Source organism: Urocitellus parryii, chromosome 1 (genome assembly GCF_045843805.1).
Source record: "Urocitellus parryii isolate mUroPar1 chromosome 1, mUroPar1.hap1, whole genome shotgun sequence".
Classification (NCBI taxonomy): Eukaryota; Metazoa; Chordata; class Mammalia; order Rodentia; family Sciuridae; genus Urocitellus; species Urocitellus parryii.
Genome location: NC_135531.1, coordinates 23,777,567 through 23,796,887, shown reverse-complemented (window position 1 = coordinate 23,796,887; position 19,321 = coordinate 23,777,567). Strand labels below are relative to the sequence as shown.

General features: G+C 39.8%; 1 protein-coding gene across 1 annotated transcript in view; it reads left to right on the top strand.

Moving 5' to 3' along the window:
* The window catches only part of Pdzd2 (PDZ domain containing 2), a 235,097-nt gene that overhangs the window by 183,696 nt on the left and 32,080 nt on the right, over positions 1-19,321 (top strand). The window contains exons 8-15 of the mRNA XM_077800187.1: positions 2,892-3,011; positions 4,113-4,227; positions 7,720-7,793; positions 7,941-8,166; positions 8,902-9,019; positions 11,623-11,755; positions 17,387-17,468; positions 18,943-18,977. Coding sequence (XP_077656313.1) covers positions 2,892-3,011; positions 4,113-4,227; positions 7,720-7,793; positions 7,941-8,166; positions 8,902-9,019; positions 11,623-11,755; positions 17,387-17,468; positions 18,943-18,977 — 903 coding nt within the window. The remainder of the gene's footprint in view (positions 1-2,891; positions 3,012-4,112; positions 4,228-7,719; positions 7,794-7,940; positions 8,167-8,901; positions 9,020-11,622; positions 11,756-17,386; positions 17,469-18,942; positions 18,978-19,321) is intronic.

The following is a 19,321-nucleotide window of genomic DNA, read 5'->3' as shown; positions in this document are numbered from 1 at the left end:
GGGCTCCTCCTCAACTGTAGTATCCCCAACCTACTAGAAACTGGGTAGATGGTCTCACAACTGAGCTGGCAGCAGGCTCAGTTTCTAGGGAACTTGTGGGGTTCTTTGAGTCCTGGTCCCATGGGCCAGAGGACAGTAGTGGAGACATTGGCATTGTATCCCCAGGCCTACGACGAAGCAGAGCTGGAGGAGGAGGAATAGCACCAAGGACACCCTAAGTGCCTAGAGACTCGCAGATGGTATTCTTACGGTCTTGGATCAGGTGTTCTAGGTTGAGCCCTTACTTTTTGTGTGTTATGACCATTTTGCACCTGTGACAACTGAATCTCAAAGAGGTTAATTATTTCATTCAAGGTGATTTGCCAGAGCCTCTTTTGTTTAAAAGTGCATGAATACAGGTGGCTATAAATCAGGGTCAAGTATTTCTCTTGCTTCTGTTGCTCTTTACCTGAACCAGGAAAAAAATAAAAATGTTCATGTTTCAGAGCCAGTTACTGATCAGGGTCTTTTGTATTGCATTCACCCAAAGGGGAGTGAGGCACTGAGAAAGAGTAGCAAGAAAGAATTGCATAGGGCTGGGCATGGTGGCACACACCTGTAATCCCAGCAGCTCAGGAGGCAGAGGAAGGAAGATTGCTAGTTCAAAGCCAGCCTCAGCAACTTATTGAGGCCCAAAGCAACTCAGCGAGACCCTGTCTCTAAATAAAATATTTAAAAAGCCTGGGGAGGGCTGGGGTTGTGGCTCAGCGGTAGAGCGCTCATCTAACATGTGCGAGGCCCTGGGTTCCATCCTCGACACCACATATAAATAAATTAATTAAATATCTTTTAAAAAGTGTGTGGGGGGGGCTAGGGATGTGGCTCAACGGTTAAGCAGATCTGGGTTCAATCCCCAGTACCAAAAAAAGAATTGCGTAGGATCTGTTAAAGCTCATCCAGACCTACAACTAGGGACATACAGGTCTGTGGCCTGCTCAGAATGATCCCATTGGACCCACTGAGAAAGAGAAAGACCAGAAAGTGGTAGGAGAGGAAACAGGTTAGGCTCTTTTAGTGTGGAAGATGAGAGAAGGTTACTACCATCAGGGTCGCAGATCTAGCATTAAGGTGGTATTTTCATAACTGACTTGTTAGGCAACCTGACCAGATTTATAGTCCAAGAAAGGTTCATTTCTAATCGATCTCCAGAAATCAGGAAACTTGTGCTAGTAAAGAAAGAAAAGAATTTTTCCTTCTTCAAATGTCCTTTCTCTTGATTTCTTATTTTCTGCCTGCAGGATTCACCTTTCTTTTTATCGGTTTTCTCCCTCCACTAAAAAGTATCCTTACCTGGAGTCGAGGTATCCAGTGACACTGTCCACACGGTTGGAAGTGCTTTGTATCTGTACTGTCCAAGATGGTAGCCGCGTGTGACTACTGAGCACATGAAAAGTGGCTAGTGAGACCAGTTTAATTTAAATATAGACAGCCAGTGTGGCAGGTGATGACCATATTAGGCAACACAGGTCTTGAAAATGGAGGGGGACCCCTGAAACTCTTGGAGAGACCCATGAAGTGGGCAGGCTTTGATACTCACTGGTTCCCAAAGGGAAATGGAATAAGGTAGTGCTGAAGATTGGTCATCAGCAGAAGAATTCCCTGGTCAGGTCACACGGAGATCTCTTTATTTGAGGGTTGGAAGCCAATAGGCTGTATCTGGTGCCTCTGCAATGGTTTCAGTAAAAGGTTAGTGACCTTTGCCAAGCCCACCACATCATTTATTTAATGAGCCCAAGTCTGGGAGGCCCACATTACTGGCAGATATTTTGTAAAACTACACAGTATAATTTTCTAAGCTGCCAGGAATACAAAAAAAAAATATTATTGGGGGACATCTCATTTCTACCTTGGAGGGTAGCATATACGAACGAAGGATAAAAAGCTATTTCGTGATATCTCTTTCCTCATTAAATATGAAATGATTATTTTTGGCTTGTGCTAGAATATCTGGGTCATTTAAAGCATTTATTATTTTAAGAAGAATAACAAGGAGCTAGAGTGCAAGAGTGTGTTAGCCAGAGTCACTTAATCTCTTGTTTATATTGTAAATCGTGCACCTGGCTAACACACGGGAATATCATGGGCGAGGGACATGAAAAGGGGATTGAGATTTGAGCTGCTGAGTGCCAGGAAGGGAAAGTGGGGCTTAGGGGAAAATATCTTATTTTCCAAATGGGAGGGATTAGATCTTAAGCGGCTGCCGTCTCTCCGCGGGATGTTTTATGTGGAATAAGTTGTCTGGGTTTGTGGTTTGCGCTTTATAAGAAACAAGGGCTCTCTGAGTTTTTGAATGAGTGAATTAAAATGGTGAGAGACTTTCTAACCATGTGAAGTCGGGATTCAGAAGGGGGGGGATTTCTGAGGAGGGACTGACCCTGGGCAGTCATCCTGTATCTTTGAGGCCTCTTGGTTCCTAGTTCCTGACTTCATTCCAACACTGCAATCTGTGGGACGTGGCCAAGAAAGAACACAAGGTGCTCGTGGGCTCCACGCAATACTTTTTATTTTTTTTCTTTATAAATTTTTGGAGTTGTAGGACAGAATACCTTTATTTTGTTTGTTTATTTATATGTGGTGCTGAGGATCCAACCCAGGGCCTCACAAATGCTAGGTGAGCGCTCTGCCACTGAGCCACAACTGCAGCACTTCTCTTTGTGAGGGAGAACACCTGGCTGGCTGTTACAGCGGAGGTTTCTTTAAGCCACTGAACCAGGGGATGCACCCCAGGGAACTTGCTGTCCCACACAAAAGACAACTGAGATTTTCCAAGTTTGGGTGATATATTTGCATACCAGAGCCCACCGGCAGGCAGGATGAATGAGATTATGTCTGGTCTTGTCATCTGCTTTTAGGAATACCACATTGTGAAGAAATCCACCCGCTCCCTAAGCACCACCCATGTGGAATCTCCCTGGAGACTCATTCGCCCGTCTGTTATCTCCATCATAGGCCTGTACAAAGAAAAAGGCAAGGTGAGCTCTTCCCACGGTCTGTTTTGCCCTCTAGGTGGTACCATCTACTTCTTCAATGGCTAATTTTAATTTTATTTTTATTATTTTTTTGTGAAATTAAAAGTAACAAGTATAAGGAAGGATAGACCACGTGGCCTTCATGTGGATTCTCGGCAATGTTTCCTATGGACCTCAGAGTGTGAGACGGTCATACCCTCTTTGCCCTTGTGTTGTGAGGAGTCACCAGTGCCCAGCTGCTAGGGAAGAATCCAGGGTGGAATGAATGACCCTCAACCACTTTTGTTTGTGTGTTTTTGAGAACTGAGTCCATGACCCCTAATTTTTACCTCCATTGAAAGAAACGCAGAACCAGTTTTGCTTCAGGGAATACTTCCCATGTCCTTTCGAGTGAATTTCTTGGCATTACCACTATCAAGGAATTATATGAACAATTTGGTATTCAACAACTATCAAAATATCCACTTTGATGTTATATAAAGTGGAAACACTGAACCAAAAGGGAAAAAAAAGTGTGGCCTTGCATAGTGTGAAATGACTCTCAAGCTATCCAGTTGATACATATGAAATTGGCTTTTTTTGGCGGGGGGGGGGTACTGAGAATTGGTCCCGGGGGTGTTTAACTACTTAGCCACATTCTTGACCCTTTTTTATATTTTAGAAACAGGGTCTCACTCATTTGCTAAGTGCCTCAATAAGTTGCTGAGGCTGGCTTTGAACTCACAATCCTCCTGCCTTGGCCTCTCAAGCTGCTGAGATTACAGGCATGCGCCACCATGCCCAGCGAAATTGGCATTTTAGGAGGTCAAAAATTGTCAAATATTAGCAGGTCCATGTGTTTCAACCTATGATTTTCTCCCTTTAATGTAATGCATAGCTAGTATGAGAAGTGACATTTATAAATTCAGACTTGTCACTTGAGATAGCGACAAGTCTGAATTTGTAAAATTCAAACTTGAATTTACAGCTAATTGACTGGCTTAACACTGGGCCTGATTAGAAAGGACACCTCAGCTGAACACTAGGTAGGAGAGATGCCCTTGGTTAAGTGCTGCAACAGGAAAGACGTGATGTCGACCTGACTCCCATCTGCTTTGAATGTAGGGCCTTGGCTTTAGCATTGCTGGAGGTCGAGACTGCATTCGAGGCCAGATGGGGATTTTTGTTAAGACCATTTTTCCAAACGGATCAGCTGCAGAAGACGGAAGACTTAAGGAAGGTAGGAGAACACATCTTGGTGATCTGCCAAGACGCTGAGCTTTGATCCCATGAGAATCTGCCCCTTTCAGAAAATGGAGCCAGTGGCCCCACAGCGGAGGTCAGGGGCATGGGAGTCCTGCAGACCAGCACCTCCTCATTGTGATCTTGAGCAGTGGTGTCATCTGAGCTTTCCTTTCCCAGTGGTGAACTTGGAACGTTGATACCTGCCTTGAAGGATTGTTGTGAGAATTAAAAGAGACATACTCAAAGTGGCTTGATATGTGTATTGGGGACCACAAGTGCTGATTTTGTCCACCTGCTCCGTGGTCCTTCATTGTGTTCCTTGTCTGTACTCTTCCTGAGAGTTCAGTCCGTTCTCACCTTGGGGCTAGTGTGAAAATAGAGAACCTAATCTTTAGTAGCCATTTACTATCCTACTGTTGAAATCAACCACCATGTAGTTTGGTTCCTAAATGAACATCTTTTACAATTCTCTCTAGCATCTACCATTTTGCAACACAAAAATAACACTAAACAAGTGCTTTTGAATGCAAGTTAGAGTAATATTGAGGTGCCAAGTTTTACCTTGAGAACAAAATTTTTAAATGCTTCAGTACATCTTATGTCTTGTAATGCTTTAAACATTTACTATACATTTCCATATATTTCAATTATTTCGTTAATTGTATTACAAGCCTATCGAGTTGGCATTTTGGACTGATCGTACAAGTGAGGACACTAACACTCGGGAATGTTAAGCGTCTAAAACTTTGTCCCACCCTTAGTAATGAAAGCAGTGAAATTCAAATCCATTTTTCTGATCCCAAGTTCAATTCTCCCCACCTTACTACCCAAGACTAACTCATTTCTTCCTTCTTGAACATGATACTTCAAAAAACAAGATTTGAATACACCAAAATTTCCTTTGTATTCAGACATACTACAAGCTGCTTTTAATAAAGGTAGAATCTTCCTATGCATGTTTGCATATTTGTATATTTGCCACAGAATATTATTCTGGATTAAGACTATTTTTTCTTTTAATTGGTTCATTGTTGTTATACATAATTTAGGATTCATTTTGACATAATTATAAAAGCATGGAATGTAATTCATTCTAATTCAGTCCCCAGTACTTTCCCTCTCCCTTCCCTCCTCCCTCCCATTCCTCTGTGCCTCTGATCTTTCTGCTATTGTTTTATAGTTTTGTTTTGTTTTTTAATTAATGTCTTGTGGATGTACTCAATGGTGAGATTCACTGTGGAATATTTATATACAAACATAGGAAAGTTAGCTCCGATTCATTCCACTGTTTTTTCTCATCCCATCCCTTGTTCCCTCCCCTTCAATCCTGCCCCCCCTTTTGTTGGCATGGATGTGGGAGGAAAAAGGTACACTCAGACATTGTTGGTGGGACTGCAAATTAGTGCAAGTGCTCTGGAAAGCAGTAGGGAGATTCCTCAAAAAACTAGGAACAACCATTTGACTCAGCTATCACACTCCTCAGTATTTATCTAAAGGATTTAAAATCAGCATGCACAGTGATGCAACCACATCAATGTTTATAGCAGCACAGTTCCTCAACAGCCAAGCTATAGAGCCAACGTAAGAGTCTTCTACAGATGAACAGATAAAGAAGAATTCATAAAGAAAAACTTTATGACATTTGCTGGTAAATGGATGGGAAGGGAGACCATCATGCTAAGTAAAATAAGCCAGACTCAGAAAGTCAAAGGTTGAATATTTTCTCTGATAGGCAGAAGCTAATCCAAAATAAAGGGGGAGAGTTTAAAAAAAGAAAGACTATCTACTTTCATAAAGCACATTAACAAATTCTGAACATATTTTAAATAACATTCACCAAAATGTCAATCATGATTTTCCCTCCCTTATTATTACTCATCTTTCATGAAATGATTAAATCAGAATATTTCTAGATACCTTCAAAAATGAACTGCTCTGACTCTTCAGTTCATTCGACCCAAATTGTAGCCACTGCTGTATTTTACTGATTTACTTTTTTTTTTTTTTTTTTTTGGTAGTGGTGGTCCTGGGGATTGAACCCAGAGCCTTAAGTATGTGAGGCAAATACTCTATCAACTGAGTATCCCCAGCCCCTCTCCTTTCTTTTAAGGTAGAAAAACCATAAAGTCTATACTAAAAACAAGATGTGGCCAGGCTTAGTACTCCTAGGGCAAAACATTTATTTCTCTCTCTTGGAGGAAGGGTTAACACCCAGGTGGTGTTTATGTCTAGTTTCAGAACAATATAAAATTATCTTGTGTTTATTGGATTGAAAAACATCCTTCAAGACTGTTTTCTTTTTTCATATGTGTTCCTTTATGAGAAATGTAAGTCATCAGAACAGATTTTCAACCTGCCTTATCTACAGAATTCCTTTTTTCTTTTTTTCTGTAATTGTAAATGGACAGAATGCCCTTTTTTGTTTGTTTGTTTTTATGTGGCACCAAGGAGCAAACCCAGTGCCTCACCCATGCTAGGCAAGCACCCTGCCACTGAGCTACAGCCCCAGCCCCTACAGATTGAATCATATGCACAGTATGCTTCTGGGATTGGCTATCTGTGAGAGGTGAAATGTGTGTTCCCAGGTTGGTTGGCACTTTCTTTTAGGTATACAAATCTCCCTTCCCTACAGCGTTGGCTCACGAAGTTCATCTGTACTCTCTGGGGCTTCTTCAGAGTATTTTTGTTGAACTGTCATTCAGAAAAAAAACAAACAGCAACAACATAAAACAGCCCCTGTCATAAGAGTGCAAACCAGAAATGAGTTCTTACAAATCGACAAGATGACCAGGGTCTTTTGGATTCCCAGCAGACACTACCCACAGCTTAAAAAATGACCTGCCCTTCCCTCCTTAGTGTTGGAGATTGGAGTAGCTTGAGGAGGCCAAGAGGCAAGCCAGCGTGTGCAGGCCCATGCCTCACAATCAGACATCACCTTAGAGTTATCTGACATCACCCTACAGTTATCTCTGAGACAGAAGCCTACAGTCGCTTGCCAGCTCGATGGTGGAGAACCTGGAACTGCATCAATAAGACCAGACATCTACACTGTTTCTGAAAGCCAGGCTGCTGTTTCCCAATAATATCTCAGCAAGTTTTTTGACTCTATTATTGAAAATGTTTTTCATACACTGTGGATTTGGGGAGCTTGTCTCTCAGCAAATACAGGACTTTATATTTGCAATTTGATCTCTAAACATAGGATATGTTGTCAAACTTGACAATGACTAAAATAATAATAATAAGAAGAAGATTTTGTAGATGTTTTCATTGAAGACTGGAATACAGAATTACTGCAAAGGAAAATGAATTTTCATTAACTGTCCCATTTTTGTGACATGCCTGAGAGTGAAGTGTAACAATAAAATTTACTTTATAAAGTAGCAAATCAAGGACCATATTCTGTCTCATTCTAGCACAAACCATGCACTTAGATTCCAGTAAATCAAAGCTTAATGTTAATGTGATTCTTATTTTATGTCACTAGGTGATGAAATTCTAGATGTCAATGGAATACCAATTAAGGGCTTGACGTTTCAAGAAGCTATTCATACCTTTAAGGTAACACCATACCTGTTGATTGATCTCCTTTGTCCTCTTTCTTCTTCCTTTATTTCCTTCTGGTGTGGGTTGGATGAAATGTTTTCCCCCCTTTGCCCTAAAAAACAGTCTGATTGTTTGAGGCCACCTTCTTTCTTGTTTTTGCAGCAAATCCGGAGCGGGCTGTTTGTCTTAACAGTTCGCACCAAGTTACTGAGCCCCAGCCTCACACCCTGCTCGACCCCCACACACATGAGCAGATCGAGCTCCCCAAACTTCAACACCAGTGGGGGAACCTCAGTGGGAGCCTCTGACGAAGGCAGCTCTTCATCCCTGGGTCGGAAGGCCCCTGGACCCAAGGACAGAATTGTCATGGAGGTCACTCTCAACAAAGGTGATTCTAGCTGTTCCTCCCTTCCACTGGGTTCTCTGGATAACAATTTAAAATCTCTTCTTACATTAAGTGTTTCTAAGTTTTCCTTTGAATTGTTCCTTTGGGACCATTTGCTATCAACAACAGACAGTGTTCTCTAAGTGGACAGGGGGAGCAGAAGTAGAGATTTTAGTCATTTTACAAGTGAGGAGAAGTTACCCATAGTACAAACTCTCTGAGCTCTCCCAGATGAATCACTGTGAATCAGAGACTCATGTTAAAACAAAATTACTGAGTAGCTTAAGTCTAGGGCTTATATAAAATTTTAAAAAACTAAAGATTATAGTTAAGAATACGCAGTTAACACCAGTAACTAGAAGTTATGGGTGATCACCAAATCTTACTGCCTTTAATCTTTGTTTGCTTTTTTCCTCACCTATGGAGATATGGTCAGCAATTAAATAACCAAGAGATACATTGCTTAAAAAAGAGGCAACAAAAGCCTAAAAGTGTGTATATCTAGAATAAAAATGTTACTGATGCTCTGCCTATTTCCAAAAACAGATTTGAGCCAGCCTTAGACTAAGCAGAGAATAAACACTTGGATAAAAGAAGAGCAGGATATACATTCTGATTCTGACCCAAAACTAAATGCTTACCTTCTGAATGTATGTTAGTACAGTTGCAAATAAGTTAACTTCTTTTCCGGTTACTGTGATTTTTGCTTTTGTTTTCTTTGAATTATGCCTCTCACAGAGCCAAGGGTTGGACTAGGCATTGGTGCTTGCTGCTTGGCTTTGGAAAACAGTCCTCCAGGCATCTACATTCACAGCCTTGCCCCAGGCTCAGTGGCCAAGATGGAGAGCAACCTGAGGTGGGTGGTACCCCTGAGAGGAGAGGGTTCTGGCATGTTTGTGAATATGTGATTGCACACACACGTATCTGCTGTGCTACATTCCTTTGTAGAATTATACATCTTTGAATTATTTCCAGTAATATAGCCAAGACTACCATTCATAGCCTCTCTGAAGACATAAAGCTGACGTAAATGAAGTGTGGCTGAATCTGAGAACTCTGGATCTTGGTTTCCCTGTCTGTTCTGTTCTATTTGGACTCAGAAGTTTAGTTTTAGAATCCTGACAAAATACAGCTCTCTGATTATCTCAATATATTCTTTTACTTTTATATTCACTTATACAAAATTCAGACAAGGTACCGGAACTGCTCATAGTGGTCCAGAATCACTGGATGCAAAAGAATCTTGAAATCATCCCCTTGAATGGGAGGCCTTTCTTGTTATTATCTCTTGAACTTTTTCCATTGCTTTCACTCCTGTGTGAGCGGTGATGTCTAGGTGCCTGTGGTCTGAGATCATGGGGCGTCTGATTTCTTAATCCAGGTAGTTGAGTTGTATCATGAGTATTCTGTTTATACAGGAGATGTCTACGTGTTCCATTATACAGGAATTGCAGTGGTTGGTGCCTGCCTTCACAGGAATGTACACGCACTGTACAGAGCACTCTGCAAACAGTACCACCTCTCTCCCCTATAAGCTAAGACCTTCCGCAGTTGAAGAATTGTCACAATGGCATTCCTTGAGGTTGCCATTTTAGGGCCCTGTTAATAGGTGATATTATATTTTTAGTTAATCATCACAGTGAATTTTCATATTTTAAAAAAACTTAGTAAATCGTCCAAAGTACATTAAAGAAAATATACTTTTAGAACCCAAGGAAAAAAGAAAAAAAATCCTTTAATGACATCCCAAGATGATGTTTCTTTCTTGAATGGTTCCATATGTCTGGAGGCTGCCAAATGAACATTCTTCAAACCCCATGTAAAGAGTCTTTGTTCTGTCTTACTGAGTTCTCTCCCTATAATTTCAAGTGGGCAACTTGTCCCCAATTTCTCATTTTTTCAAATTTGAAACGTTTTTACAAATTCCTGAGTAACCTTTGAGCTCCAGATATTTCCTCCTTAAATTATATTACAATAATCATTTCAAGATGGTGGGAAGAAAGAGGAAACTGGTGGTGGTCGAGAGCCTGTCACATGATGATCAAGAGGCAAACAGAGCTGAGTTAGTTCAACATGGTGTGACATCTGGGTGACCTACTGAGCCTGTAGCCTTACCTACATAATGGAGCAATAGTTATGCCTTTTCAAAGCATTGCTACATAAATTTCTTGCTATAGGGCCTGGCATACAGGATGTGCTTAAAAAATAGTAGCCTTCCTTGTTTCCTTGTTAACTATGTTATTTAGCTTTACTACTTCTGAAAATGATATGGATAATTGCCTTTGCCAGTTGAAAATCGTACATTTTTATATGAATGTGTTGCTTTTTTTTTTTTTTACATGTGTGCAGAAACCTTTGTTTTCTTTGCTAGATCCCCACCATCTTTATAAATCACTGAATTTTTGTACCTTTGTCATGACTGATTTGTTTTTCATGGGCCTGGAGATAGAACCCAGCCCTCATGCATGCTAGGCAAGTACTCTACCAGTGAGCTACATCTCCAACCCTCATGACCATAATTTTTTTTCTTCTTCTTCTTCTTTTTTTTTGGTACTGGGGATTGAACCTAGGGACACTTAACCATTGATCCATATCCCCAAGTCTTTTCTTTTTCTTTTTGTTTTTTTGAAACAAGGTGTCACTACGTTGCTTAGGGACTTGCTAAATTGCTGAGGCTGGCTTTGAATTTGTGATCTGCCTCAGCCTCCCAAATTGAGACATTACGGGTGTATGCCACTGCACCTAGCTTATGACTATAATTTTAAAGCAAAAACACAACATCTTTATTTTCATCTGTCTGTATTCTTACAGGTGCATGTGTAGGTTCATATGTGATATGTTTTGGCAGCATGTATGTTTATAAATGTGTTTATATATTGTCTACATTGTACCACAGTTCTATAAATATTAAATACCATGCAACAAAAAAAACACACAACTTTTCTCTCAGAATCACAAAAGTTAGGAAGTTTGTAACTAAAAACGAGAAAATTAACTGGTTGTAATTGAGAGGAGTTAATAAATGTAATATTAAACTATAATTATGTTTTAGAGCACAAATATATGTTTGCTTAAGTTTTCCAAGTCTCTTTGAGAGCTACACCCTTAGTCTGAATAAACTAAATGAAATGATAGCTATTCAGTGACTACATAGGACACTTCCAAATAAGATAAAATATTAAAACAGTCATTGCTAAATCTAGGTTTGTGTTTATCCACCTTTGGCTTTGTTACAGGCGTAAAAAGGATGCTAAAAGATGGTGGTCATGGTACAATTAGGAACACACAAATTTAGGCCTAATAGGAAAAAAAAACATGAATGCAAAGATGAGAGGATGATATTTACTTCTTGAAAGTATTCAGAAAAGATTTCATGATAAATCTCTCATAGAAGGAAGACTTCTTGTCTTTTAAAATGCTGATTTTACCACAAATTGTTGACTATGTCGTCCTCCCTAGCCGCGGAGACCAAATCCTGGAAGTGAACTCAGTCAACGTTCGCCATGCAGCTTTGAGCAAAGTGCACGCCATCTTGAGCAAATGCCCCCCGGGACCCGTCCGCCTGGTCATCGGCCGGCACCCTAATCCTAAGGTGAAGTGTTCCATTCTACTCTGTGCATGGGAAGGTGGCTTAGCCATTTGTCCAGCAGTAGTGACTCATATTCCTAGACTGACACTAAGTATGAGGCTAACTAATTGATTTTTAAAGTAGGTTCAGTGAACTTTAAACTTTTTTGAAGAAATGAGAAAGTGACAAGATGGAAATAGTATGAAATTACATTTCTGTAATAGTTGGAACAATGATTATTCAGAATGTAATTTAAACTTGGACGATACCCTTAATTCACTTATACCAATGACTGTTTTTGCATTTCTGTAGGATGTCTAGAATACAGAATTTTTCAAGGACAAATGTCTTTTAGATTTGAAGAGAAAGGTTTCCTTCTTAATGCTCATTTAGTTGTTTGTTGGGCCAAAAAAACTACCTGTTTATCCTATCAAATGACTGTCTCACACAACTTAAAGAAATGAAAGTAAGATGAAATCTGGCTTTGCAAACCAATTGCTTCCTTGCAAATATTTGTGGATTTTGCGTCCATCAAAGGAAATGAGAGAGCCCAGCATTTCAAATAAACCACAGTGGAGAAGTTGTTAAGTGTATTCAGTATTACAGAAGATCCTATTTTTCTGTCCAGTGGACCCAGACTAAATTTTTAAGTTCATCATGGTGTCTTTTCCACTAACTACTACCACAAATGTTCTCAAACCAACCTATGTAGCATGTGTTAGTCAGCTTTCTGTCACTATGACAAAATACCTGAGAAAATCAACTTAGAGGAAGAAAACATTTCAATCCATGATCAACTGGCTACATTGTTTCCGGGCCTGTGGTGAAGCAGAACATTGTGATTGGAAGGGTGTGGCAGAAGAAAGCTGATTAGCTCATGCAGCCAGGAAGCAGAGAGAGAAAGAGCACAAGAAAGGGATGGAGGACAAGATATACTATAGGGCACAATACCAATGACCCCCTTCCTCCAACTAGGCCCCACATCTTACATTTCTACCACTTCTCAATAATGCCATCACATTATTAATCCATCACTGGATTAATCCACTGATGAAATCAGAGCCCTCATGGTCTAATCACTTCCCAAACTTTCCACCTGTGTACAATGCTGCATTGGGGACCAAACCTTTAACACATGGGTCTTAAACACTTCATATCCAAACCCTAGCACAGCATAAATACATATTGAAGTTCTCCCAGACATTTAGCATATATTCACATTATCCAGCGCTGGTTTTGCCTGTTCTGCTGAAGACACATTCTGAAAGTGGGAGTCTTTTCTTGGCATGTCTCATGAAAGCAGCCCCGAAGAAGAGAACAGGAACCATGTGCAGTGTAAAGTCAGTAGCACATGCAGATCACTGCAGCTCAGCCCATTTTCTGGTGGTAATGATGCCCATGTAGTTTTCTATTGAGAATGAACCATTAAATGACCTTTTCTTGGTTCCAAGGTTTACTTAATTAGGAAAGAGGAAAGATCTAACACTAGTAGCTCAGCTATAAGTACCAGCAGCCCGTGTAAACCTGATACCAAACAGAAGAGGCAGAGTGGGTGAGCTGGAATGGGTGTGGAGGCTGGAAGCAGGCAGGAGGCCAAGCATCCAATTAGTGGAACAGAGAGCCTGACCTTCCCTGTCTCCACGCTGCCCGTGTGATCCGATCCTCATCAATCCCTGTCCTATGTCAAATTCATTATCTAACATTTATTGAACTTCCACTGTTAACATGCCAGAGCTGCACAGAGGAGTTAGAATGTATCCCAAGTCCAGAAACTTATATTCTTAATCTGAAGGGGTTCTTAACCTGAAGTCGGTGGACCTTTACTAGAACTTTACAAATGACATAATTTGGGAACATATTTACATTTGTGGATGAAGTCAACAGGTTGCATCAAATTCTCAGTCATTTCTGACCCCTCAACATGTTAAGGTGTTAAACAGATGGAAAAGGAGACCCAGCTTAAAGAGAGGCCTCTTCCTCTGTCCAGGTCATCCTTGGCCTGCACAGATACTCTGTCAATAAGACCAAAGAGTCCATTAATTTTTTCTTTTTCAACAGCAGCATCACATTGTTGATCCATACTGAACTTACAGATAATTGTAACCCATAAGTCATTAGTCTCTGCTATTTGGTTCCGTCTCTTCTGTAATTCCATAGTTGCTTATAATTTTTTCAAGTTAACCACAGGACCCTTCAGCAACTTCCACTCAATCCACTTAGAGCACCATTTTTGGTTGTTTTGAGTCCATGACATAAAAATATTGTAAAGTTAGTTTGCCCCTAAAATTACAATCAGGTCCTATTTAGCAAAATCTAGACTTTTCCTTTAAACAACTCAAAATGTCCATTAAGAACATTGGAACCCCACGTCTGTCACATTGCCCTGCCTTTTATATCATTTGTAATATTATTCAATTATATACTGAATGGTCCCAGGCTACCAATGTTTGATGGATTTGTATGCCACTGTAAGAGTAAGAAGTCTGTTCCAAAGGATCTTGTGGGTTCCCTCATGGGCCACATCTGATATTTCTTGACAGCATCATTTGTAAATTCTCAGTGATGCTCCTGGATTGAGCTGGTGCTTCCCAGTGCACATAAGTGCTATTGAGCTGTAACTCTATGCCTCGATCTGGGGGGTGCGGCAGCAATAACAGTGCTAGGAATAAGATGGCCCTTGAGTGATTCAAAGGCAACTGCCTTGCACATTGGTTCTGTTACCTATATGCATTCTCAGAAATGTCTTGCATCAAAAATATTTGGTATCATTAATATAAAACCAGGTCCTCCTTCTACTTTTTTCCTCCTTCCCATCTTTCTCCTGTCCCTTCTGTGATCCCGATACATTCTTTAAGAATCTTCTCTACTTTTTAGAATCTCTCCACTGCTGTCCCTATGGCTCTCTCTGGGTCAATTTTAACACCATTTTGTCTCATAGTTACAGAGAACAGTTCTCAGCTCCTTTCTCCAGGGTTTCCACTTGGGTTCTGTCACCCCCATCATCTCTTCCACCTCAGGAAACAGACCAGTCAGTAGTCGGCTGTGGCTGACCTAATGCATCCCTTGGCAACATTAGAGAAAATTAAGTTTTCAGTGGTTTTCAGTCATTGGCTTCAAGGCATGACTGACTTCAAAATCCTTCCAGCATAACGTGGGCCATGATTCGTTCAAGAGACCATTCATCTCGACCCCAAAGCATTTGCCTATTTGCCAACACAATCAAAAGTCAAGACAGCATTTCAGTGCAAAGCATAAGAATCCTGATAGCCTGATGGTCTGAGAGTCTGTTGGACACAGGTCAATTTGTGCTTCTAGTCACAGTAAAATGGGCTTCTGTGATAGTATGGAGATGTGTCCGGCAGAACCACATTTCGGTATTTGACTGGATTTCACGTTTCTCCCTAGGTAAACATGGTGTTCTTGGTTGTAACACCATACTATATTTTTCTTTTGGTCAAGGTTCTGTTTTATGTTCAATGTATTCTTTATACCACTTATCCCAGCATTTCATGCCAACAGAACATTTTGATACTGAATGTATGTGCTCCCTTAGTTTTTGTGTTGTTCCAAGAGAAATACCACAAGGATTTTCTTTTTCTTCGGTTTCTCATAATGTCTGGTGCAGCAGCTGCCCAATTAGGATATTTGAACCTTCCAGGTCTAGACAGGCTAAAATCTGGACCTGCTAGGGTAGCAGCTTCTAGCTTAGATTAAGTAGAAAAAAGTAACAGAAATCCATTTTTCTCCCACTCCGAAAAACTGTTGTAAATATTGAAAGCCTAGTATTAAGAAAAATAGCAAGCACTGTTTAAGCTCATATTTTCCCTGGCTCATTTGTACAAAATTCTTCTTGTTCAGGGGTGGGGGTGGTGGAAGTATATATATGCCTGTGTGTATGTATACATGTTTTATTTCTTGTGGCACCTACTATAAATTATTATGATTTATCTATTTGAAATGTAATCAATGAATCCTATAGAGAAATATTTATAATTATTAAGACAAGTCACTATACGGATGCAAATATTTACTTTTATGCCATATGTTATTTTAGTGCACAAAATTACCACTCTAAGTTTGAAGTATTCTTACCTTTAAAAAAAGAAACTATAAGTTTTCTAATTGAAATGGTATCATAGTTCAGTATATGTCATGCTTTAAAAATATCTTCCCATGAATAATGACAAGGAGAAAAACTGATAGAAAAAAAAGAATTCCATAAATCTATAATAATACTAACAAATATAGAAGGAATAGAAAAGTTACAAAATAGTTGTTTTGAAAACTTCATGGTCATAATTGATTCAGGCAAGAATAATCAATAACACTAAAATCTTGGGGTAAAAATAAATTGAGGAGCAGGGTATCTACAGTCTCAAACTGTTTCCTCACAGATTACTCATTAATGACATTCCAGTGGAAAAATCTGACAAGTTGCATCTTAACCAAAGAAATTCAAGTTATCATCACCATTTAAGAGACACATTGACCCTTAGTGCCTCTGGAAGCGCTGAGAAGGAAACTTTTTGTAGTTTTTCTGCCAAAAAAAAAAAATTAAATGCATAATCTGAATCTAAGCATGAGGAAACTATCAGACAGATCCCAATTGAGGGTTTGGGTTGGCCTGGGTTTCTTCCAAAATATCTGTATCGTGAAAGACAAAGTAAAGCTCATAACAATTTCTGATTAAGAAAGACTAAAGATGAGCGACAGCTAGAATGGATTACGTTCTGAATTGCCAAAAACGATTTTTCTGTAAAGCACTCTTATGCAGAGAAGCGGATCCATGATGGTCCCACACAGGTTTGAAACAAGAAGAGCTTGCACCAGGATGTAAACCAGTTACCTCACTGTACATGCCATTTGGTTCAGTTGACATTTTTCCCCTTGGCAAGACTTTGTTGATGAAGCAAGCCGGGTTCTAATTTGCATTCCAGATTACAGTCTTTATGTCACCACAGGTTGGTGTCAGACTTTCTGTGAACTAGTTGCAACCCACAGATACACTCAGAGTAGGTCTTCTAAAATTAGGATGGTATTGGAACAGTTTGACAGAAATTGGAATATGACATGTAAATTAAAGAGTCATCTGGGATGAATTTCCTGAATCAGACAATAGTATCATGGTTATCTGAGAGAGAGTCCTTATTTTGGGGAGTTACCCATTAAAATATTTACAAGTGAAAGATCATAAAGTCTACAACTTGCGTTTGGTTTAACAAAAAGTTGTGACTCTGTGTGCATTCACATGCATGCCTACAAAGAGAGGGCATATACATAAATGTGGCAAGTTGTTAAAAAATAGTGAATCAAGGTGAAGAATGTACTATTCTTGTACTGGTCTTCATTTTTTGTAGGCTTAAAATTGTTTAAAAGAAAGAATTGGAGTGTTCTAGAAAGAGAAGATGCAGTCATGGCATGGTACCTGAGCTTGGGAAGTCGAAGGTCTTATTATACATTCATCCTTTGAAACAACCCACTAACCCAACTGTACTTACTGTCCAGAGTTATGGCTTCAGAGGATGGTCATAATCTTTGACCATGTGATTTGCCTTTTTTTATCTGCATTCAGCTTGGACTCTGGTCTCAGCTACTTTTATTGGGGGAAAATAAATAAATAAAACCATCTAATTTGTGCTTTCTGCTGAAAATCAGGTTTCCGAGCAGGAAATGGATGAAGTGATAGCACGCAGCACTTATCAGGAGAGCAAAGAGGCCAGTTCCTCTCCTGGCTTAGGTACTGTAATTGCACATTTTCATTCAACATTCAGAAGAGTGTCTCATTAAGTTCACCCAGGGGGCGCTCCCCAGTGCAATAGTATTGGATTCTGTAATTATCAGGGTTGGTGAAAGTAGCTGTCAGAGAGAACCAGTGCTTTCTCTTAGTTGGTACTTTTTCTTTCCACGGTTATTTAATGTGCTTCATTAAAGATCTAATCATGCATGCTTCTTGTACTACTCTCAAATAATTTGCAAAAGTGAGTTAACAGCATTTCATGTATTTATACACGATTCATCAAAAATGCTGTAGATGAAAGTAAGATGATACCAAAATATGAGTAATTTGATAGATGCAGCATATTACTCATCTAAAAGCCTGAGATTTCTTTATATGAATTCAAAAAGTTTTAATGTACAGAGAGTAACAGAGGCAGCAAAAATCATGATTTGTAAGTGGAAAAAAGTTCAAGCGGAGAAGGAGTGGCCAGGAGTTTCATATGAATTTAGAACACTGTCTTGCATTTTAAAACTAATGTTTCCTGTAGCATGGAAACCTAAAGAGACTCTTCAAACATTTCTGAGCTGGAGATTTTACTGATGTTCAGATTGATGTCCCAGAGGGAAAAGGAACTGAAATATGAGTTACTGGTTGTCAGAGAAAAAGTAAGGCATAATATTTTTTGGCAACCATGAAATACCCTGATTATTTGCATCCATAATTAATATATTTGAAGTGGACTCAGCCATAATAGACTCTTTATTCAACCATTCCATTATTCTGACCTGCCTGAAAGCTGCAGTCTCTTAATCCCAACATTTCACTCTATCAGTTAGAAAAGATTTTATTAAGCATGATCCACATGCCCTAAATCTCTTTTGCTTGTGGCATAGAATTTAAAATCTAAATGCTGAGCTTTTCATCCTTTAGTTAAAAATTAAAATAGATATCCATCCCTCTCCCTAGTTCTTTCCTAAGTTTCTTGAATGGTGTTCATTTGTCCATTCATCCCTCAACCCATTCAGCAGATACCAATGAACACTTACTAGACAGCAGGTGCAATGCCCAGCTCTGTAGGGTCCAACCAGTCAACCTCTCTGCTGTACCCATTGTGAAATAGTCAAGCAAGGCAGATGAGATACATCCACTCATCACTAAAATTTCCTATGTATCTGGAAATGGAGGTGTGATGTCTAAAAGACTTTGAGAATCCAGAGAAAGAAATTACTTCTAACTGGGGTCATTATGGAAGGAGGTAACATTGGAGTCAGGTCTCAGATCATGAGCAGAGTCTTGGGAAGGAGGATGGGGTGAGTCAGGGACCCAGGTAGACTGTACGCATCTACCTATGTGCACAGTCCCTCTGTACCCTGGCAGCAAAGGGAGCTTTTGTTTAATATGTTTGGTGCCTCCTTTTCTAGTTAAGTGTGTGAGCCTCTTAGTGATTTGAACTTCATTATTTTGACAATACGGTGCATTCTCCCCCCTGCAGGTACTCCCTTGAAGAGCCCCTCTCTTGCCAAAAAGGTGAGTCGAGACATGTTGCTACCTACCCTGCTCAGCAGGACTATAACCAGGAGCCCCTAAGTCAAGCCCAGAGTGCCCAGCACATATTTCTGCCCACGAGTCCTTTATGTCACTTTTTACAGGAAATAGCAACCATGCTAATTTGAGAACAAATCCCCAAGTGTGTCTTTCACTTATTAAATATTCATCCAGGAAAAGAGTAGAGCAATAAAATTAAAGAACCAGAACTGCAGTTTTGAAAGTAGGTTTTTTTGTTTTTTGTTTTTTTTTTAACTGCTCCAATTTAAAGCAGGCCTGAGTTTTGGAGGACCTGTGACTTTAAGGAAATGGTGGAACATCTCTAA